The sequence below is a fragment of the Suncus etruscus genome, chromosome 7 (assembly GCF_024139225.1).
Source record: "Suncus etruscus isolate mSunEtr1 chromosome 7, mSunEtr1.pri.cur, whole genome shotgun sequence".
Lineage (NCBI taxonomy): Eukaryota > Metazoa > Chordata > Mammalia > Eulipotyphla > Soricidae > Suncus > Suncus etruscus.
Genome location: NC_064854.1, coordinates 14936271 through 14953950, shown reverse-complemented (window position 1 = coordinate 14953950; position 17680 = coordinate 14936271). Strand labels below are relative to the sequence as shown.

At 45.8% G+C, this 17680-nt stretch overlaps 1 protein-coding gene across 1 annotated transcript; it reads left to right on the top strand.

The window, feature by feature from the left end:
- The first annotated feature begins 11300 nt into the window (after positions 1–11300).
- Positions 11301–16251, top strand: LOC126013261 (isopentenyl-diphosphate Delta-isomerase 1-like). Its single transcript, XM_049776282.1, has 4 exons — positions 11301–11469; positions 12858–12950; positions 14241–14371; positions 15437–16251. Exons 1-4 carry the CDS (start codon positions 11328–11330, stop codon positions 15752–15754), a joined length of 684 nt encoding a protein of 227 aa, XP_049632239.1. The 5' UTR covers positions 11301–11327; the 3' UTR covers positions 15755–16251.
- Positions 16252–17680: the final 1429 nt, after the last annotated feature.

Below are 17680 nucleotides of genomic sequence, written 5' to 3'. Positions count from 1 at the left end.
GGGGCCGGCGAGGTGGTGCTAGAGATAAGGTGTCTGCCTTGCAAGCGCTAGCCAAGGAAGGACTGCAGTTAGAACCCCCGTCATCCCATATGGTCCCCCCAAGCCAGGGGCAATTTCTGAGTGCTTAGTCAGGAGTAACCCCTGAGCATCAAACAGGTGTGGCCCGAAAAAAAAAATTATAAAAAGAAAGAAAATGAGCAAGCCAATGGATTACACTTGAAACTCACCAGGGTCCAGAGCAATAGTACAGCAGTCAAGGCACTTGCCTTAAATGCAGCCAATCTGGGTTTGATCCCCAACATCCTTTATGATCCCCTGAATAACAGCAGGAGAGATTCCTGAGTGCAGAGCCAAGGGTAATCCCTGAGCACCTCCCGGTGTGACCTCCCCAAAAACTCACCAGGGACCAGAGCAATAGCTCAGCGATAGGGCGTTTGCCTTGCACGAGGACGACCCAGGGCAGATCTGGATTCAATCTTCGACACTCCATATCCCTCGAGCCTGCCAGGAACGATTTCTGAGTGCAGAACCAGGAGTAACCCCTGAGCGCTGCTGGGTGTGACCCAAAAATTAAAAACATACAAACAAAAAAACTTCACCAAATTCTCTGAAGAACTATGCTGGCTGAAACTGGTCCTCACTGCCCTTAACCCTCCTTAGTCACCCCAAGTCTGACCTACATCTTGGACCCTTCAACTTCTTTTTGGCTGTCCTTGTCTCTTCAACTTAATGCCTCCATCTTGAACTCAAGAGCCCCAGCTCTTGCCACAGTATCTTTGGATATATGATAAAGCTCCCTATCTACCCCAGCCCAGAACAACCTCCTCTCTACTCCCAGTAGTACCCTATGGTGCCAGGCTTCTACCCTGTGTAAAACCAGGCTTCTAGCATGCAAACCATAAGCCCTTGGAGCTCCTTCCTGGCCCACACTCTCCAGGAATATTTGTTTGTTTAGCACACTCAGCAGTTCTCTGGGCTTACTTCTGATTCTACACTCAGGGATCACTCCTGGTGAGGCTTAGGAGGACTACATAGGGTAGTGGGGATCAAACTGGGTCAGCAGCATGCAAGACAAGTGCCTCGCTATACTATTGCTCCAAACCCTCTTCAAGAACTTGTCACAACTCCCACTGCTGTTCATCCTAGATGCACCTCTTCTGAAGAACTCTGAGCTCCTCCAGAAACTCCATCTGATGATGGAGTCAGACTTCAAACTCTTCTTCAGACACCAGCCCACTCTGAGAGTCAATCCTTGGCACCTCCCAACATGCCTGGGACAAGTCTAAACATGTTCTTCAATCTCCCCCAAGGTTTCTTCTCGTTCATTTCTTATGCTACACCTATAACCCTTTTGTCCACTGGTGCCTGCCTCCCCTCAGGGTTGGGGTCTTTTATATCATTCAACAAAACTATGGATCCCTCTGACCTTGCTTGCACCCATAGCCCTGTTCACTTGCTCTGGAAACCCTTCTATCTGTTGCTTTCCTTCCTATTTCCTAATGCTCCTCACACTCCTCACACTTCTTAGTTCTGAGTTCTCTCTTTTTTCTTTTTTCTTTTTTTGAGGATAGTCTTTATTTTTTTATTACATAGAATGTAAATGTTACGTTCACCTGGGTTGTTTGTTTTATTTTTTTAATAAGGAAGTATTACCCTTCTAAACTCAAACACATTCAATGCTTAGTATAGTACATCAAAGGTATATCTTGTTCTTTACAGTAAGTTCTCTGAAAACATTATGACATAATTACAGGATACACACAAAATTAAATATATCAGCATGATACTGGGGCCGGAGAGATAGCATGGAGGTAAGGCGTTTGCCTTTCATACAGGAGGTCATCGGCTCGAATCCCGGCGCCCCATGTGGTCCCCTGTGCCTGCCGGGAGCAATTTCTGAGCCTGGAGCCAGGAACAACCCCTGAACACTGCCGGGTGTGACCCAAAAACAAAAACAAACAAACAAACAAAAAATAAATAAAAATAAAAAACAAAAAACAAATATATCAGCATGATGCAACTACTCAGTACTGCATACAGTGCATTATTTATAAGACACCACAAGGACACAATTTTTTTAATATATATTTTATTTAAACATCTTGATTACATACATGATTGTGTTTGAGTTTCAGTCATGTAAAGAACACCACCCATCACCAGTGCAATGTTCCCATCACCAAAGTCCCAAATCTCCCTCCTCCCCACCCGACCCCGCCTGTACTCTAGACAGGCTTTCCATTTCCCTCATACATTCTCATTATTAAGACAGTTCAAAATGTAGTTATTTCTCTATCTAAACTCATTACTCTTTGTGGTGAGCTTCCTGAGGTGAGCTGTAACTTCCAGCTCTTTTCTCTTTTGAAGGACACAATTCTTATAAATTAACATGGATTGTTCTCAGGTTTGTGCTATTTATACCTGTTAGTGATAGTGACCATCAACTTTTTTTAAGATTTAGAGTCAAAGGAGCACTGTAAAAACAATGTTAGTGTGGCAATTATTGTTTGCATGGGCCCACCAAAGTATGGGGGTCATGGAAAGGAAAAACTTTGGCCTAAGTACAAGGAGACCCTACCCCTGAAGTTTCCTGACAGAAGACCATTTCTAGGCTCCAGGCAAACCAGTTTGTCCAATCCCAGTCATTGTCTGCAGTGCCCATACAGTTATACCTTTCACAGTCTCTGTTGTTGATCTCATGCCTCTGCATTGAAGGTCCTGGAATCTGTACATCCCACATTGAAGTCAGGATGGTGCGAGTGGCGTCTAATTTCATCTCACAATTAACAGACAATGCAGAAAGCCCTGTCCAGTACACAAGTCGTTGTTGTTGTTTAAATCTTCCCAGTGTTAAGGGAAGACTCTTTTGAGTAAATCAATGTCAGAGCAGCAGTAGGGTCTTCCCCGGTAGAGGATTGCTTCCAGGTGATGTAGTAAACAACGTTGAATATTTCATAGATGGCTTCCCTGGTTCATGGGTGACTGGAAAATGTCCAAACCTTTGAGGCCTGTGCCAGGTCATCATGTCAATGTTCAGGGTTTGTAAGGTTCCATTGCATCACAAGATTAGTGGGTTCCCATCTCTATTAGATAAGAACTTATTTGTATGTATAGTATTTTCCATTTTAATGTGCCCATGCAAACAAGGAATAATGCCACCTGATGTTATCAGTGCATAAGGGGGCCACACCCAGTGACACTCAAGGGTTACTCCTGGCTATATGTTCAGAAATCCCTCCTGGCTTGAGGGACCATATGAGATGCCGGGGATCGAACTTGTGTCCATCCTGGATCGGCCACGTGCAGGCAAATGCCCTACCACTGTGCTATCACTCCGGCCCGGTTCTGAGTTCTTAACAGGAATCTTTCAAGGGATCACCACTCAGGAAATTTCCACTTTCTTCAAGGTCTCTTTTCTTCCCTAACTATCCTTTTCTTTTGCTTGCTTTTCCCACCCATATTTTAACACTCAATCTCCTTAACTGTAGAGTAGGGGTCTACAACCTTTAAGACATAAAAGAGCAACTTGGACTCGTTTCGGAAGGAATACAAACCTGGGGGTGGGAAAAATCACTGCGACATTTAAAATAAATATAGTACTGCATACATTGTTTCTTATCTTTTTTTCCAGGGGGGTAACACCCGGTGAAGCTCAGGGATTACTCCTGGCTATGCACTCAGAAATCGCTCCTGGCTTGGGGACCATATGAGATGCTGGGAGATTGAACACTGGTCCGATCCATGCTAGTTCGGGCAAGGCAGACACCTAACCTCTTGCGCCACAGCTCTGGACTCAGTTTCTTATCTTAATGCTATATACAGGATCATGCAGTTAGCTGTCGATTCTGAAGGGGAAAAAAAGAACCTTTTCACTTAACAATATAAAATATATTTGTGCAAATTAATAGCTAATTAAAATATTTAATTTGGGGCTGGAGAGATAGCATGGAGGTAAGGCGTTTGCCTTTCATACAGAAGGTCATTGGTTCGAATCCCAGCATCCCATATGGCCCCCGAGCCTGCTAGGAACGATTTCTGAGCGCTGCCAGGTGTGACCCAAAAAATAAAAAAAAAATTTTTTAATTCACCTGCTTAATGAGATTTTTGCTCCTGAGCCTCAGTGCACAGTGTATGCCCATCAGGACTGTAAGACGTTACCTTCATTTTCATACAGGCTTGTAAGCTATCATCTGTGAGGTGTGACCAATGTTTGTTTGTTTGGGGTCTTTTTGTTTTTTTTCAGGCCACACCCATTTGATGCTCAGGGGTTACTCCTGGCTAAGTGCTCAGAAATTGCCCCTGGCTTGGGGGGACCATATGGGACGCTGGGGGATCGAACCGCGGTCCTTCCTTGGCTACGCTTGCAAGGCAGACATCTTACCTCTAGTGCCACCTCACTGGCCCCTGTTTGTTTTATTTTGTTTTAATTGTTTTTATTGGGGGAGGAGGGAAGCCATACCCAAAGGCGCTCAGGGGTTACTCCTGGCTCTGTGCTCAGAGATAGCTCCAGGCAGGCAAGGGGGAACCAAAGGGATGCCGGGATTCAAACCACCATCTGTCCAGGATCTGTTGCATGCAAGGCAAACGCCTTACTGCTGTGCTATCCCTGGCCCCTCGATGTTTGTTTTTAATAAAGTTAATGTTGGAGACCTGCTCACATACATATATAAGTATAAAATGTAAATAATGATTTATTTAAAAAAATTTTAGGGGCCAGAGCAGTAGCGCAAGCAGGAGGGTGGTTGCCTTGCACCAGCTAACTAAGGACGCACCATGGTTCGATCCCCAGCATCCCATATGGTCCCCATGCAAGGAACGATTTCTGGGCACATAGCGAGGAGTAACCCAAGTGTCACTGGGTGTGGCCCCAAAAGGGAAAAAACATTTTTTATATAATAGCTACAACTTTCCTACAGTGTCACCTTACAAAAGGACCTGTCTCCATGCTTAACCAATAACAAAATTGCTTTTTTTTTTCTTTTTGGTTGGGTGGTGGTGTGGTGGTGGTTTTGGTGGTGGGTGGTGGTAGTGGTGGTGGTGACCAATAACAAAATTTAATATCTGTTCATTTTATTTTACCTGGCTGCTGTTTTTCTCTTTCAAACTCTTGTTCTCCACTTACTGTACTGGCCCGACTCCCAGTAACAGTCACACTGCAAGCCCTCTCTTTCCCTTACTCCAGTCCTTTCTGTCCACTCTGTCTTCTTTTTCCTTCTCCCTTTTTTCTCTTATTTGCTTTTTTTTGTTTGTTTGTTTGTTTTTTGGTTTGGGGGTCACACCGGCTGTGCTCAGGGGTTACACCTGGCTCTATGCTCAGAAATCACCCTTGGCAGGCACGGGGGACCATATGGAATGCTGGGATTTGAACCACCGTCCTTCTGCATCCAAGGCAAATGCCTTACCGCTTGTGCTATCTCTCCAGCCCCTTATTTGATTTTTTTTATTATTATTTTTCAGTGTCCTCTCTGTCAGCACTTCTCTTTTCCCTCACAGCAGTCTCCTCCCCAGTGCAGAGGTACACACTTAGCATGCCCTCAGTGACATCACACGCTGTGATGTGAGGGAGGAGGCTAGACCAGGACATGGATGCTGTGGTTGCCTAGCAATGCCAAGTCAACGGCAACTGCTATGGGCCCTGCTGTCGGATCCACAGCCAAGCTTCAAAAGAGACGCAAAAGATGCGGCAGCCACAGGTTGCCAACACCTGCTCTATAGGTTCTATTGTTTATTCTGACTGTTGGACATGTGCTAAAACCTTTCCAAAGATGAGCCTCAGGAGCCAGAACAATGGTACAACAGGCAATGCATTTGCCTTGCATGTGGCCAAGTCAGATTCAATCCCTGGCATCCTATATGACGCCCTGAGTTCACCAGAAGTGACCCCTGAGTACAGAGCCAGCAGTAAGCCCTGAGCACGGTCAGGTATAGTCCAAAAAATCAAACAACAAAAGAGGCATCTCAGGACTTATAAGGTAGAAATGCACAGACACCTAAACCACTCTCTCCCCATTAGACCAAACATCCAAGTCACTCCTGGTTCTACTTCACCCTCACCTATGCCAAGATGCACAGCATCCCAACATCACCACTGACTGTCAGTTATAAAGCTCCTTGGAGGACAAGACTACCTGTCCTCCCCAATCCCCAAGTCTTCACTGGACTCCTTTTTTGGTATCAACTTTTAACCGCCATGTCCAAAAGGACACCAGCTCTTACCTCATTCCACTCTGTTGCATGCTACTCACATGCCCAGTCCATGTGAAAGTGTTTCCACCCGTCCCTACATGGTTTGTCCCTCCACCATGGCAAGCTCCCTATCTTTATGTGGTGCTGGATGTCTATATTGACCCCACTCCCTGTGTGGCTATTTCAGTCATGCTCCCCAGGCAATCAGCCAGGACCTTGCCCTCTGGCCTCGATCCTTCATCAACCCACTGCCCCAATTCCTCTCCCCATCAATACTGACGATCTTCGGGAAAGGGGAGAAGCCATAATCAGAGCTTCTCTCTGTTTCATCTTCTCTACCCACAGAATGCTACCTTAAGCTAACCTAACCAACTGTATCCACAGAGATGGAAGCCCCCAATAATGCTCAGACACTTTCCTTTACTGTTGCAGGCGCCTGTCCTGTTTAAAGCTCTATATAACACCAGCTCAGTCTCATGGTCCCAATTACAGGCCTAATGTCCTTCTCAAATGAAAACAAGTGCAAGGACATTCTATAAGCCAGGGGCCTCAAACTCAATTTACCTGGAGGCCGCAGGAGGCAAAGTTGGGGTGACCCTTGAGTGCAAAGTCAGTAGTAAGCCTTGAACATGGGGGGGGGTGATCCAAACAACTAAAACAAAACAAAACAAAAAAAGATAGGGCAGGGCCACAAAATGTTGTACGGAGGGCCGTTTGCGGCCCGCGGGCGGAGTTTGAGACCCCTGCCATAAGCCCTTCTGGCAGAAAGCAGTTTCAGAGGATTGATTCATTTAGAAGGCAGGTTTTTATTCTCGGAGTTAAAGATAAGTACTGACAGCAAATAGTCCAACTTACTGCTAACCTTTCCACAGGACTGACAAATGGGAAATTACCAAAGATACAGGTGATGCTCCCTAACTGCAGACATTGAAGTTCAATCAGAATGAGACCACCTCAAAGAATCTGCAACTGAGGTCAGAGTCACGGGACAGTGAGGAAGGTCTGGCCTCGCACATTGCTGACCTGGGTTCAATCCACACCACTCCATAGCATCCCCAGAGCCCCTCCAGGAGTGATCCCTGAGTGCAGAGCCAGTATTAAGCCAGCAGGTGTGGCCCAAATCTCCCCTAAATAAACATCCAACCTCAGTATAGAATTTCTTAAATGGCAATGGTAAAGTTTCTATTTCCTTTAGTCACAAATTACCTAGCTCTAGACAGAGTGATAAGACAGCAGGTAGGCTGCTTGCCTTGCATACGGCTGCCTTGAATTTCCAACATCACATAAAGTCCCTTGTACCGCTCCAGGAGTAATTCCTGAGGGCTGAACCAGGAAGAAGCCCTGAGCACTGTTGGGTATAGACCAAAAAAGGCAAAGAAACAAAACCTATTTTATCAAGCTCTATGAAAGAAAAGGAAAACCTGACTGTTGCCAGGTTGCAAATATCACCTGAACTCATTCACTTCCTCCTATCAACACTGTCCTAACGAGGACAAGGTTAGTTTGGAGCGTCATAGCCCAAGGGCTCCAGCCTACAAAGAGAACTTTCATTGCTTCTTACCTGCTGGCCCTGGGTCACTGGCACTACTTCTGACCCTGGCAAGGAACCACAGAGTTAGTGCTCCCCAGTCTGACCCCCCAAAGGCGCTGCTGCATTCTCCACATGGATTTTTCTCAGGAAACCCGGTCATCTTTCCTCCAGGGAGTAACTGAGCTCCTTACTGCTAGGGTTCAACTCAAAGGGGCCATAACAGGAACTTCAGTGTATTTGATCTTCAAACCACTTGAAGAAATATCCTTGATTCAGGTCTAGAAACATCATGACTTGAGAATAAAGAAACAGATCTACATTATCATGACACTTTTCTCATAAATTAGGCCAAATATACAGGGGTTAAGGCATTTCTTGGCCTGCATAGGTTCCCAGTTGGTGTTATTTTCGGGGGGGGGGCACACCCTGCAGTGCTGGTGTTATTTTCGGGGGGCCACATCCTGCAGTGCTGAGGGGCTTCTCTTGGTTCTGCACTCAGAAATCACACCTGGCAGTCTTGGGGCAGGGGGGAAATCATATGGGTTGCCAGAGATCAAACCCAGATCAGCCGCATGCAAGGCAAATGCCATACCCACTGAGCTACCGTAGTGCAGGCCCCAGGGCCCCAGTTTGAGTCACAGTACCTAGAGCCTACTCAGCCCATAAATCCTTAAGACAATGACTTTACGGAGAGATAGCACAGCGGCTTTTGCCTTGCAAGCAGCCGATCCAGGACCAAAGGTGATTGGTTCAAATCCCGGTGTCCCATATGGTCCCCCATGCCTGCCAGGAGCTATTTCTGAGCAGACAGCCAGGAGTAACCCCTGAGCATCGCCGGGTGTGGCCCAAAAAACAAAACAAACAAACAAACAAACAAAAAAGACAATGACTTTAGTAACACCATGGGAAAGATATAATGATTTCCAGATTGATCTTACTCAATCTTAAATTGTGATGGCTAAAAGGATCTATGGAGGAGGAGCTGGAGATAAGATAGCACAAGGGGTAGGACAATTGGCCTAGCTTGGGGCCCATCAGGGTCCCCGGGTGCCCCAGAACATGGTCACAGCAGTGTGACTCCTGGGTGCAGAGCCAGGAGTCAACCCTGAGCAATTCTCCTGAATTTAATTCAATTCACTGAATTACTTTTTAATCTATTAACTTAAATTAATTTAAGGAAAGTTAGTCGAAAGTGACAGGAGCCTCAGCAGACCCGGCCATGTTGACACTTTCCCCCAGCTCCGCTTAAGACCTAAAACCAAGTCCTGGCCTGGACCGTTCCAGGACCACTTAGACACCAGCCGCCTAGAGCAGCAAGAGAAGGGGCGGTCCCGGCGGGTGCAGCCCCCGGAAGTCCCGCCCCTCCGCCCCGCCCACTTCCGCCCGGCCGCGCGGACTTCCTCGAGAATAACTCGGGCTCGGGCCCCCGAACGCCGCCAACGCCGCAGCCGGCGCTTCCCGCCTTGGGCGTCTCGAGACGCGCCGCGCTCTCACGAGCAAGCCAGCTCCGGGCCTCCGCGACCTCGCTCGCCGCCGCGCCCCCACCGGGAAGCGTGGCGTGACGCGGCGTGGCGCCACCTCGCGAGGGAGGCCTGGGACGTGGGCCGGCTCGCTATTGGCCAGCGGGCATGTGGCGCGCGGTGGCGAGGGCGCGAGCGATTGGCTGCGCGGCCCCGAGGGGCGTGGCCCGCGGAGATGGGCGGGCCCAGGGGCGGGGCCTGAGGAGCCTTTGGGCGCCGGGGCCGCTGCCGGAGCCGTCAGTCGGCCGCAGCCGGAGCCTGAGGTAGGCGTGGTGGCCGGGCTGAGGGCCAGGCGCGAGGCGCGTGTGTGAGGTGTGTGAGGTGGGGGAACGGGCTGTTCCTGGGGAGGCAGGCTCTCATCCGGGCACTTGGCCTCCATCCCCGCGCCGCCGTCGCCGGAGCCTCGGACCCCGGAGAGAGAGGGGGAGTCACGTCAAACCAACGACGATGCGCGTCGACTCGCCCCACGGTGCTCGCTCACACCTGGCCTTGCCCGAAGCTGCGGAGCTGGGGCTTGTCTGGGTGGGCGACCCTCGGGGCCTGTGGGCGCGGAGGAACTGGTAGCCTGGCTGGGTGCGTGGGTGGGTGGGAGGGTGAACCACTTGCAAAGAAAGTCTCTCTCTCTCTGTCTCTCTCTCTGTCTCTCTCTCTGTCTCTCTGTCTCTCTCTCTCTCTCTCTCTCTCTCTCTCTCTCTCTCTCTCTCTCTCATTTTAGGGCGCTGAGGAATTCGCCTGGGTCAACCACTTGCAAAGAAAGTCTCTGTCTCTCTCATTTTAGGACGCTGAGGAGTTTGCCTGGGCCAACCATTTGCAAGGGAAGTCTCTCTGTCTCTGTCTCTCTCATGTTAGGGCGCTGAGGATTCACCTGGGTCAACCACTTGCAAGGAAAGTCTCTCTGTCTCTGTCTGTCTCTCCTCTGAGTCAACCATTTGCAAAGAAAGTCTCTCTCCGTCTCTGTCTCTCTCATTTTAGGGCGCTGAGGAGTTCGCCTGGGTCAACCACTTGCACGGAAAGTCTCTCTCCGTCTCTGTCTCTCCTCTGAGTCAATCACTTGCAAGGAAAGTCTGTCTGTCTCTCTGTGTGTCTGTCTCTCTGTCTCTCTCTCTCTCTCTCTCTCTCTCTCTCATTTTTTAAAGAGAGTATAATGGGCAGAGCTCTTGCTTTGCACACATCCAACCCAACCCAGATTCTGTCCTCAGCACTGCCTATGCAGTTCTTCCAGCACGGATGATGGTGATGCTGCTGCTGCTGATTCTTTCAGTAGAGGCAGCGGATGGCAAAATAACTGGCATGATGAGAGGGACACAGATAACAAAACTTGTGGGTGACTTTCACTTTCATCCACTATCAACATTTACCCAAAAAAAAAAAAATACTGAGATGGGACCAGAGCAGTCATACAGCAGGCAGGATTCTTGCCTCACATGCAGCCGTTCCAGGTTCGATCCCTGAGAAACCTTATGGTTTCCAGAGCATTGCCACTAGTAAACCCTAAGTACAGAGCCAGGATTGAGCCCTGAGCACTGCTGAAAAAGAGAAAGATTGACATTTTGGGACCGAAGCGATAGCACAGTGATAGGGCAATTAATTACCTTGCATGCAGACAACCGGGGACAGACCCCGGTTCAGTCCCCGGCATCCCGAGGGTCCCCGAGCTTACAGGAGTGATTTCTGAGCACAGAGCCAGGAATAACCCCTGAACACTGCCAGGTATGGCACAAAAAATATTTTACATTTTGGCCTTAAATTTGAACAGCTTCATAAAAGGTGTCAGATAATAAAAGTATATCACCCAGCAGTGTGCCAGAGGAGCACTGATTCAAATCAAGGGTGGTGACCCTGCAGACCAGCAGCATTCTTACCTATCTTTTTTGATGGAGTAACCACAGCCAGTGATGCTCAGAAGTTATTCCTGAGTGCCTTGCCCACTATACTATCTCTCCAGCCTCTCTCACTGTTGACAGTGAATGGATTGGGTAATAGATTCATTATTGAATTTCCCTGGTCTTTATATGACACCTAGAGAAATGTGGACCAATAGTTCTCTTGTCTTAATTAGGTTTCTAGGACAGATCAGACCTATTGCAACAATGCCTGAAATAAATACTGATAAGCTGGATAAGGAACAGGTTCAACTTCTGTCAGAGATGTGTATTCTTATTGATGAAAATGACAACAAGATTGGAGCTGATACCAAGAAGAACTGCCATCTGAATGAAAACATTGACAAAGGTAATATTTAAAATTATTCTTTTAAAGAGTGATTTGTGGGGCTGGAGAGATAGTACGGCGGTGAGGCATTTGCCTTGCATGCAGAAGGGCGGTTCGAATCCCCGCATCCCATATGGTCCTCCGAGCCTGTTGGGGGCAATTTCTGAGCTTAGAGCCAGAAGTAACCCCTGAGCACTGCTGGGTGTGACCCAAAAACAAACCAAAAAAAAGAGTGATTTGTTTTGGGGTCACACCCTGCTGCACTCAGGAGTTACTTCTGGCCCTGCACACAGAAATCACTCCTGGTAGACTTAAGGGACCTGATGGGAAAGAAACAAGCATCAAGGGAAATGGAACCAACCCCATAATCCTTTCCTTCCTTCCTAGAACAGAAAGAGATAGACTTATCAAGGAAGTAGACATTTTCCCTTTCTCTGGAGCAAACTGAGTGAGCCCCAGCTAATAGTACCTGAAAAGGAATTTAGCTAGTAGCAAAGCTGACATATTATAATTTATTTTACTGGCTGATCACTTTCTCTGGTATTCCTGAACTCTTCTCTACCAAAGCTATACAGAAATTCTCAAAATAAGTCTAGGAGGGCTAGAGAGATAGTATATAGCTATAGGGCACTTGCCTTGTATACAACCACCTGGGGTTTGATCCCTACCATCCCTTATGGTCCCCCAGTATCAGCAAAATTCCTGAGTACAGAGCCAAGAAGAATCCCTGATGCTCGTTACTATTACCAAAAACAAATAACAAAAAGTGAAAATGATAACCAGGGCCAGGAGACAGCTCAGTGGACTGAGCACATGCTTTACCTGCAGAAAGCTTGGGTTCAAGCCAAACATCAAAGGGTCCCTTGAACATTTCCAGGAATGACCCCCTGGCATAGAACTGATTGTTGGCCCTGAGTACTCTTTTTTTTTGGGGGGGGGGGCACACCTGGCAGTGCTCAGGGGTTACTCCTGGCTGTCTGCTCAGAAATAGCTCCTGGCAGACACGGGGGACCATATGGGACACCGGGATTCGAACCAACCACCTTTAGTCCTGGATTGGCTGCTGGCAAGGCAAACGCCGTGCTATCTCTCCGGGCCCGGCCCTGAGTACTCTTAAGTCTGACCCTAAAACAAATAACTTGAAGACCAAGTTGAAAAATCAAATCAGGGGCCGGAGAGATAGCATGGAGGTAAGGTGTTTGCCTTTCATGCAGGAGGTCATCGGTTCAAATCCCGGCGTCCCATATGGTCCCCCGTGCCTGCCAGGAGCAATTTCTGAGCATGGAGCCAGGAGTAACCCCTGAGCACTGCCGGGTGTGACCCAAAAACCACAAAAAAAAAAAAAAAAAAAAGAAAAATCAAATCAATTACTGTTTTAAATTAAATTAATTGTATATTTTTGCTTTCAGGATTATTGCATCGAGCTTTCAGTGTCTTCTTATTCAACAGTGAAAATAAGCTTTTGGTGCACGAAAGGTCACTTGCTAAAATTAGCTTTCCAGGTTAGTGTAATTAATGTGTGGCGATATGATGGAAACTACATTTATTTTGGCTTTGTCACTTAGAACTTTCTGATGTGAAACAGTAGTACAGTGTTTAGGTCATTTGCCTTTCCTACATGCAGCTGACCTGGGTTCAATCCCCAGCCATCTGTGTGCTGTCTGTTTTATCACTGGCATTCCATATGGTCCTCCAAGCCCACCAGGAGTAATTCCTGAGTGCAGAGCTAGAGACCGATGAACATTGTTGGTGTGACCCCAAAACAAACAAAAAAAAAAGCCTAAAATATCATTTATTTTTTCATTCAAAAACTTTAAATTTATAGAGGACGGAGTGATAGCACAGCAGTAAGTCATTTGCCTTTCATTTGGCCAACCCAGGATGGACCTCGGTTCACTCCACAATACCGCATCTGGTCCTCCAAGCCTGCCAGGAGCCATTTCTTTTCTTTTTTTGTTTTTGTTTTGTTTTGGGGCCACACCTGATGACTCTCAGGTGTTACTCCTGGCTGTACGCTCAGAAATCGTTCCTAGCTTGGGGGACCATATGGGATGTCGGGGCATCAAACCATGGTCCATCCCAGGTTAGCGCGTGCAAGGCAGATGCCCTACTGCTTGCACCACCATTCCATCCCCAAAAATCAGAGCGATATTACAGTGCTTTGTATGCAGCTGACCTGGGTTCAACCCCAGTATCCCATTTGGTCCCATTTTAATACTTTTTGCTTAGGACCCAACGCACCCCCCAAAATAAAGAATTTTTCAAAGTTAAATAAATTTTGGCCCTGAGAGATAATACAGTAGTTTGTTCCCAACACCAGATACTTTAACTTTTTTTATTTTATTTTTTTTGGTTTTTGGGTCACACCGGTAGCGCTCAGAAGTTAGTCCTGGCTCCATGCTCAGAAATTGCTCCTGGCAAGCTCAGGGGACCATATGGGATGCCGGAATTTGAACCAATGACCTTCTGCATGAAAGGCAAATGCCTTAACCTCCATGCTATCTCTTCAGCCCTAAATTATTTTTAATTTAAAAAAAAAAAAACTGAGATTTGGGGCCGGAAATGTGTGTGTGTGTGTGTGTGTGTGTGTGTGTGTGTGTGTGTTATATATTAAAGCTTTGTATTGTACAGTGGATAGAGCACTTAGCTGGGTTTAACCACTGAACACAAGGACAGTAATAAACCCTGCGCACTGCTGACTGTGGCCCCAAAACCAAAAATAAAATTTTTTATTGGTCTTTCAGGCTTACTTTGAAGGAAAGTTAACTTACACTTTTAATAATATTTTACAGGTTGTTATACCAATTCTTGTTGTAGTCATCCATTAAATTATCCAGGAGAGATTGAAGAAAAGAATGCATTGGGAGTAAAAAGAGCAGCTCAGAGGCGTCTACAATCTGAATTAGGAATTCCCATTGGAGAGGTAACAAGTTCTGCACAGCCAATGATTATACAAACTGAAATCTAGATATATATTAAAACATTTGTGAAATCATTTTAAGTCTAAGTATAGAGGGCCAGAGTAATATTACAATGGGTAGGGTGCTTGCCTTGCACGTAGCTGATCGGGTTCAATCCCTGACATCCCATATGGTCCCTCAAACCCATCAGGAGTGATTCCTGAGAGCAGAGTTAGGAATAACCCCTGAGAACCATCAGGTATGGCCAAAAAATACCCCAAAAGGTGCTTTTGTCTTGGAGCCACACACAATGATGCTCAAATGTTACCCCTGGTCTATACTCAGGAATTAATACTGGTAGTGTGCTCAGGACCTTTTGGAGTGCCAGAAATGGAACCTGCATCGACCACGTGCAAATCAAATATCCTACCACTTTTATTATTGCTTTTGCCCCTAAAGGGTGCTTTCTTGGGCGGGGGGTGGGGGGTGCATCTGTCTTGCACGAACTAGCCTCGGGTAGACCGAGATTCAATCCCCCAGCATCCCATATAGTCCCCCAAGCCAGGAGCAATTTCTATTTTTTTTTTGGGAGGGGGGTTCACACCCAGCAGCGCAGGGGTTACTCCTGGCTCTATGCTCAGAAATTGCTCCTGGCAGGCTCAGGGACCATATGGGATGCCAGGATTTGAACCACCAACCTTCTGCATGAAAGGCAGACACCTTACCTCTAGCGCCACCTCGCCGGCCCCGAGGAGCAATTTCTGAGCACATAGCCAGGAGTAACCCCTGAGTGTCACAGCCCCAAACAAACAAACAAATGTCAGGACTGGAGCGGGTGGCGCAAGCAGTAGCACGTAGCAAGACAAATGTTGCTAGGACAAATTGCAGTTCAATCCCCCAGTGTCCCATATGGTCCCCAAAGCCAAGAGCGATTTCCAAGAGCATAGCCAGGAGTAACCCCTGAGCATCACCAGGTATGCCCCCCCAAAAAAAAGAAAAAAAAATACCCAGAAACTTTTGAAAGATGGTGAATTGATATATATAGATTGCTTGTGGTTGATCATTGTATTGGTTTGTTTTAATCTTAGATTCTTCCAGAAGATTTTACTTATATAACAAGATTTTACTACAAGGCTCGTTCCGATGATATATGGGGAGAACATGAAATTGATTACATTTTGTTTGTGAAGAAGAATGTAGCTTTGAATCCAAATCCCAATGAGGTTAAAAGCTGCAAGTATATGTCAAAAGAAGAAGTAAAAGAGCTTCTGAAAAAGGCAGCCAGTGGTGAACTTGTGGTAACTCCTTGGTTTAAGATTATTACAGATAATTTTCTTTTCAAGTGGTGGGATAGTATAGATAATTTGAAGGAGTTTATTGACCATGAGGTTATACACAGACTGTGATGAGTGTGTAATTAGTGAAATACTGAAATTTTTCTCTCTTTAGTAAACTTAAAAGTGCATTTAATTATTTAATGTTCTAAAACTATTTTGTTCCCATTTTAGAGACCTGTCATTTGAAAAATTGACACTTTTCAACCAAATTGTGGAAAAAATACAAACGTCTTTTGTATCACAAACCATTTATATACAGTGCAATCTATAAAAGGCACATATGAATAGTTGTAGAAAAGAGCACAAAGTGTCTAAGCACATAATCAAGACAAATTTGAACAGATTAGTGAAGCTCTTTGTTGCTATTATGAGGAAATAAACATTTATAGGACACTGAGAATTTTGCCATTTGCCAACTGGTTTACTATCATGAAAATTTTATAAAAGTCAAGGAAAATATTCATTGGGCACTATTTGCTTATCAAATATTTAGAATGTAACTTTGAAACAGTTCAGGGTCAGAGCATTTGCCTTGCATGGAGTCACACCTAAAAATGCTCAGGAGTTACTCCTGGCTCTAAACTCAGGAATCGTACCTGGCAGTACTAAGGTACTACATGGGATGCCAGGAAAGAAACCTGGGTTGCCACATGCAAATGCCCGACCCACTGTACTTTCTCTCCAGCCACAGATTCACATTCTAAATAGAAAGGGCTCAAGGGAAATTAATTGCTACCTATGCTAATTCTGCCATTTTAATTTGTGTCACTTAATTCATTTATATTTAAAGCTAAATATTACTTTTGGTGGTTGTTTTGATTTGATTATTTTTGATATTGTGTAGGTTTGGTCTCTTGTTTTTGGGCCACTCCTGGCACTGTGCTCAGGGAGCATTTCTTAGCAGGGCTTAGAGGGACCATATGAGGTGCTGGGAGTTAAACCCAGGTCTTTACCCAGTAGTATCTCTCTCACCCCTAAATAGCCTTTGTCAATGAAACTGGTTTCAGAATTACAATGATGTACAGCTTGTGAAGTAAAAACTGAGTTAACTCTGAAACATGGGATCTTAAGCTGGCACTGTTGACATTCAGACTGGATGCTTTGTTGTGGGACTCAGCCTGTAGATTACAGGATGTTTAACAGATCCCTGGTTCTGCTCATTGGCTACTAGTAGCACCTCTTCATCATAGTTACATTGTCACCAGTGCCTCTCAGGTGAGAACCATTGTTCTCTAAAGGCTGTATTGTAGGGAAGAAATATTATTTGTGTTAGGTGTTTTTGGGGTTATGGAACATGTGTTTATTCATATTTAAACTGTACTTTGTTTGACTCATGCACTTTTTAAAATTCTTGTGGTAGGTTTCTCAGACTTGAAATCTTAAGATATAATAAAGGAGGAAACATGATTTCTTACGAAGTTCTAAATGATTTCTAAAAACTCAAGAGAAAAATCCATTTCTCATTAATCCTAAAGTTTATAATTTCAGGCAAGACTCTATGTATCAAATACTGGAAAGTAAAAACAATTAAAAATTTATCACTTTAATGCTGTTGTGTAGTTTGTTAAAAAGTAAAATTGGTTGTATATGTAGTCTGCCCAGCAGTGACTACTCTTGATCAGACCATGGTCAGCCAAATGCTCCTTTTTTGTTGTTATTAATGTTCTTGTTTTTGGATCATAACAATGGTTCTGCACTTAGGGAGGGGTCATTCCTCACAGGGCTTGAAACTATATGGGATGCTGAGATAAAACCCAGGTTGGCCACAGTAAAGACAAGTACCCTATATGCGGCACTATCACTTCAGCCCTTACTTGCTTTTTTTCTTGATTTTTTTTTTTTTTTTTGGTGACACTCAGGGTTTACTCCTGGCTGTGCACTCAGAAATTGCTCCTGGACAATATAGGATGCCAGGAATTGAGCCCAGGTCTGTCCTGGGTGAGCCACATGCAAGGCAAATGCTCTACTGCTGTGCTATAACTCCAGCCCCCCCTT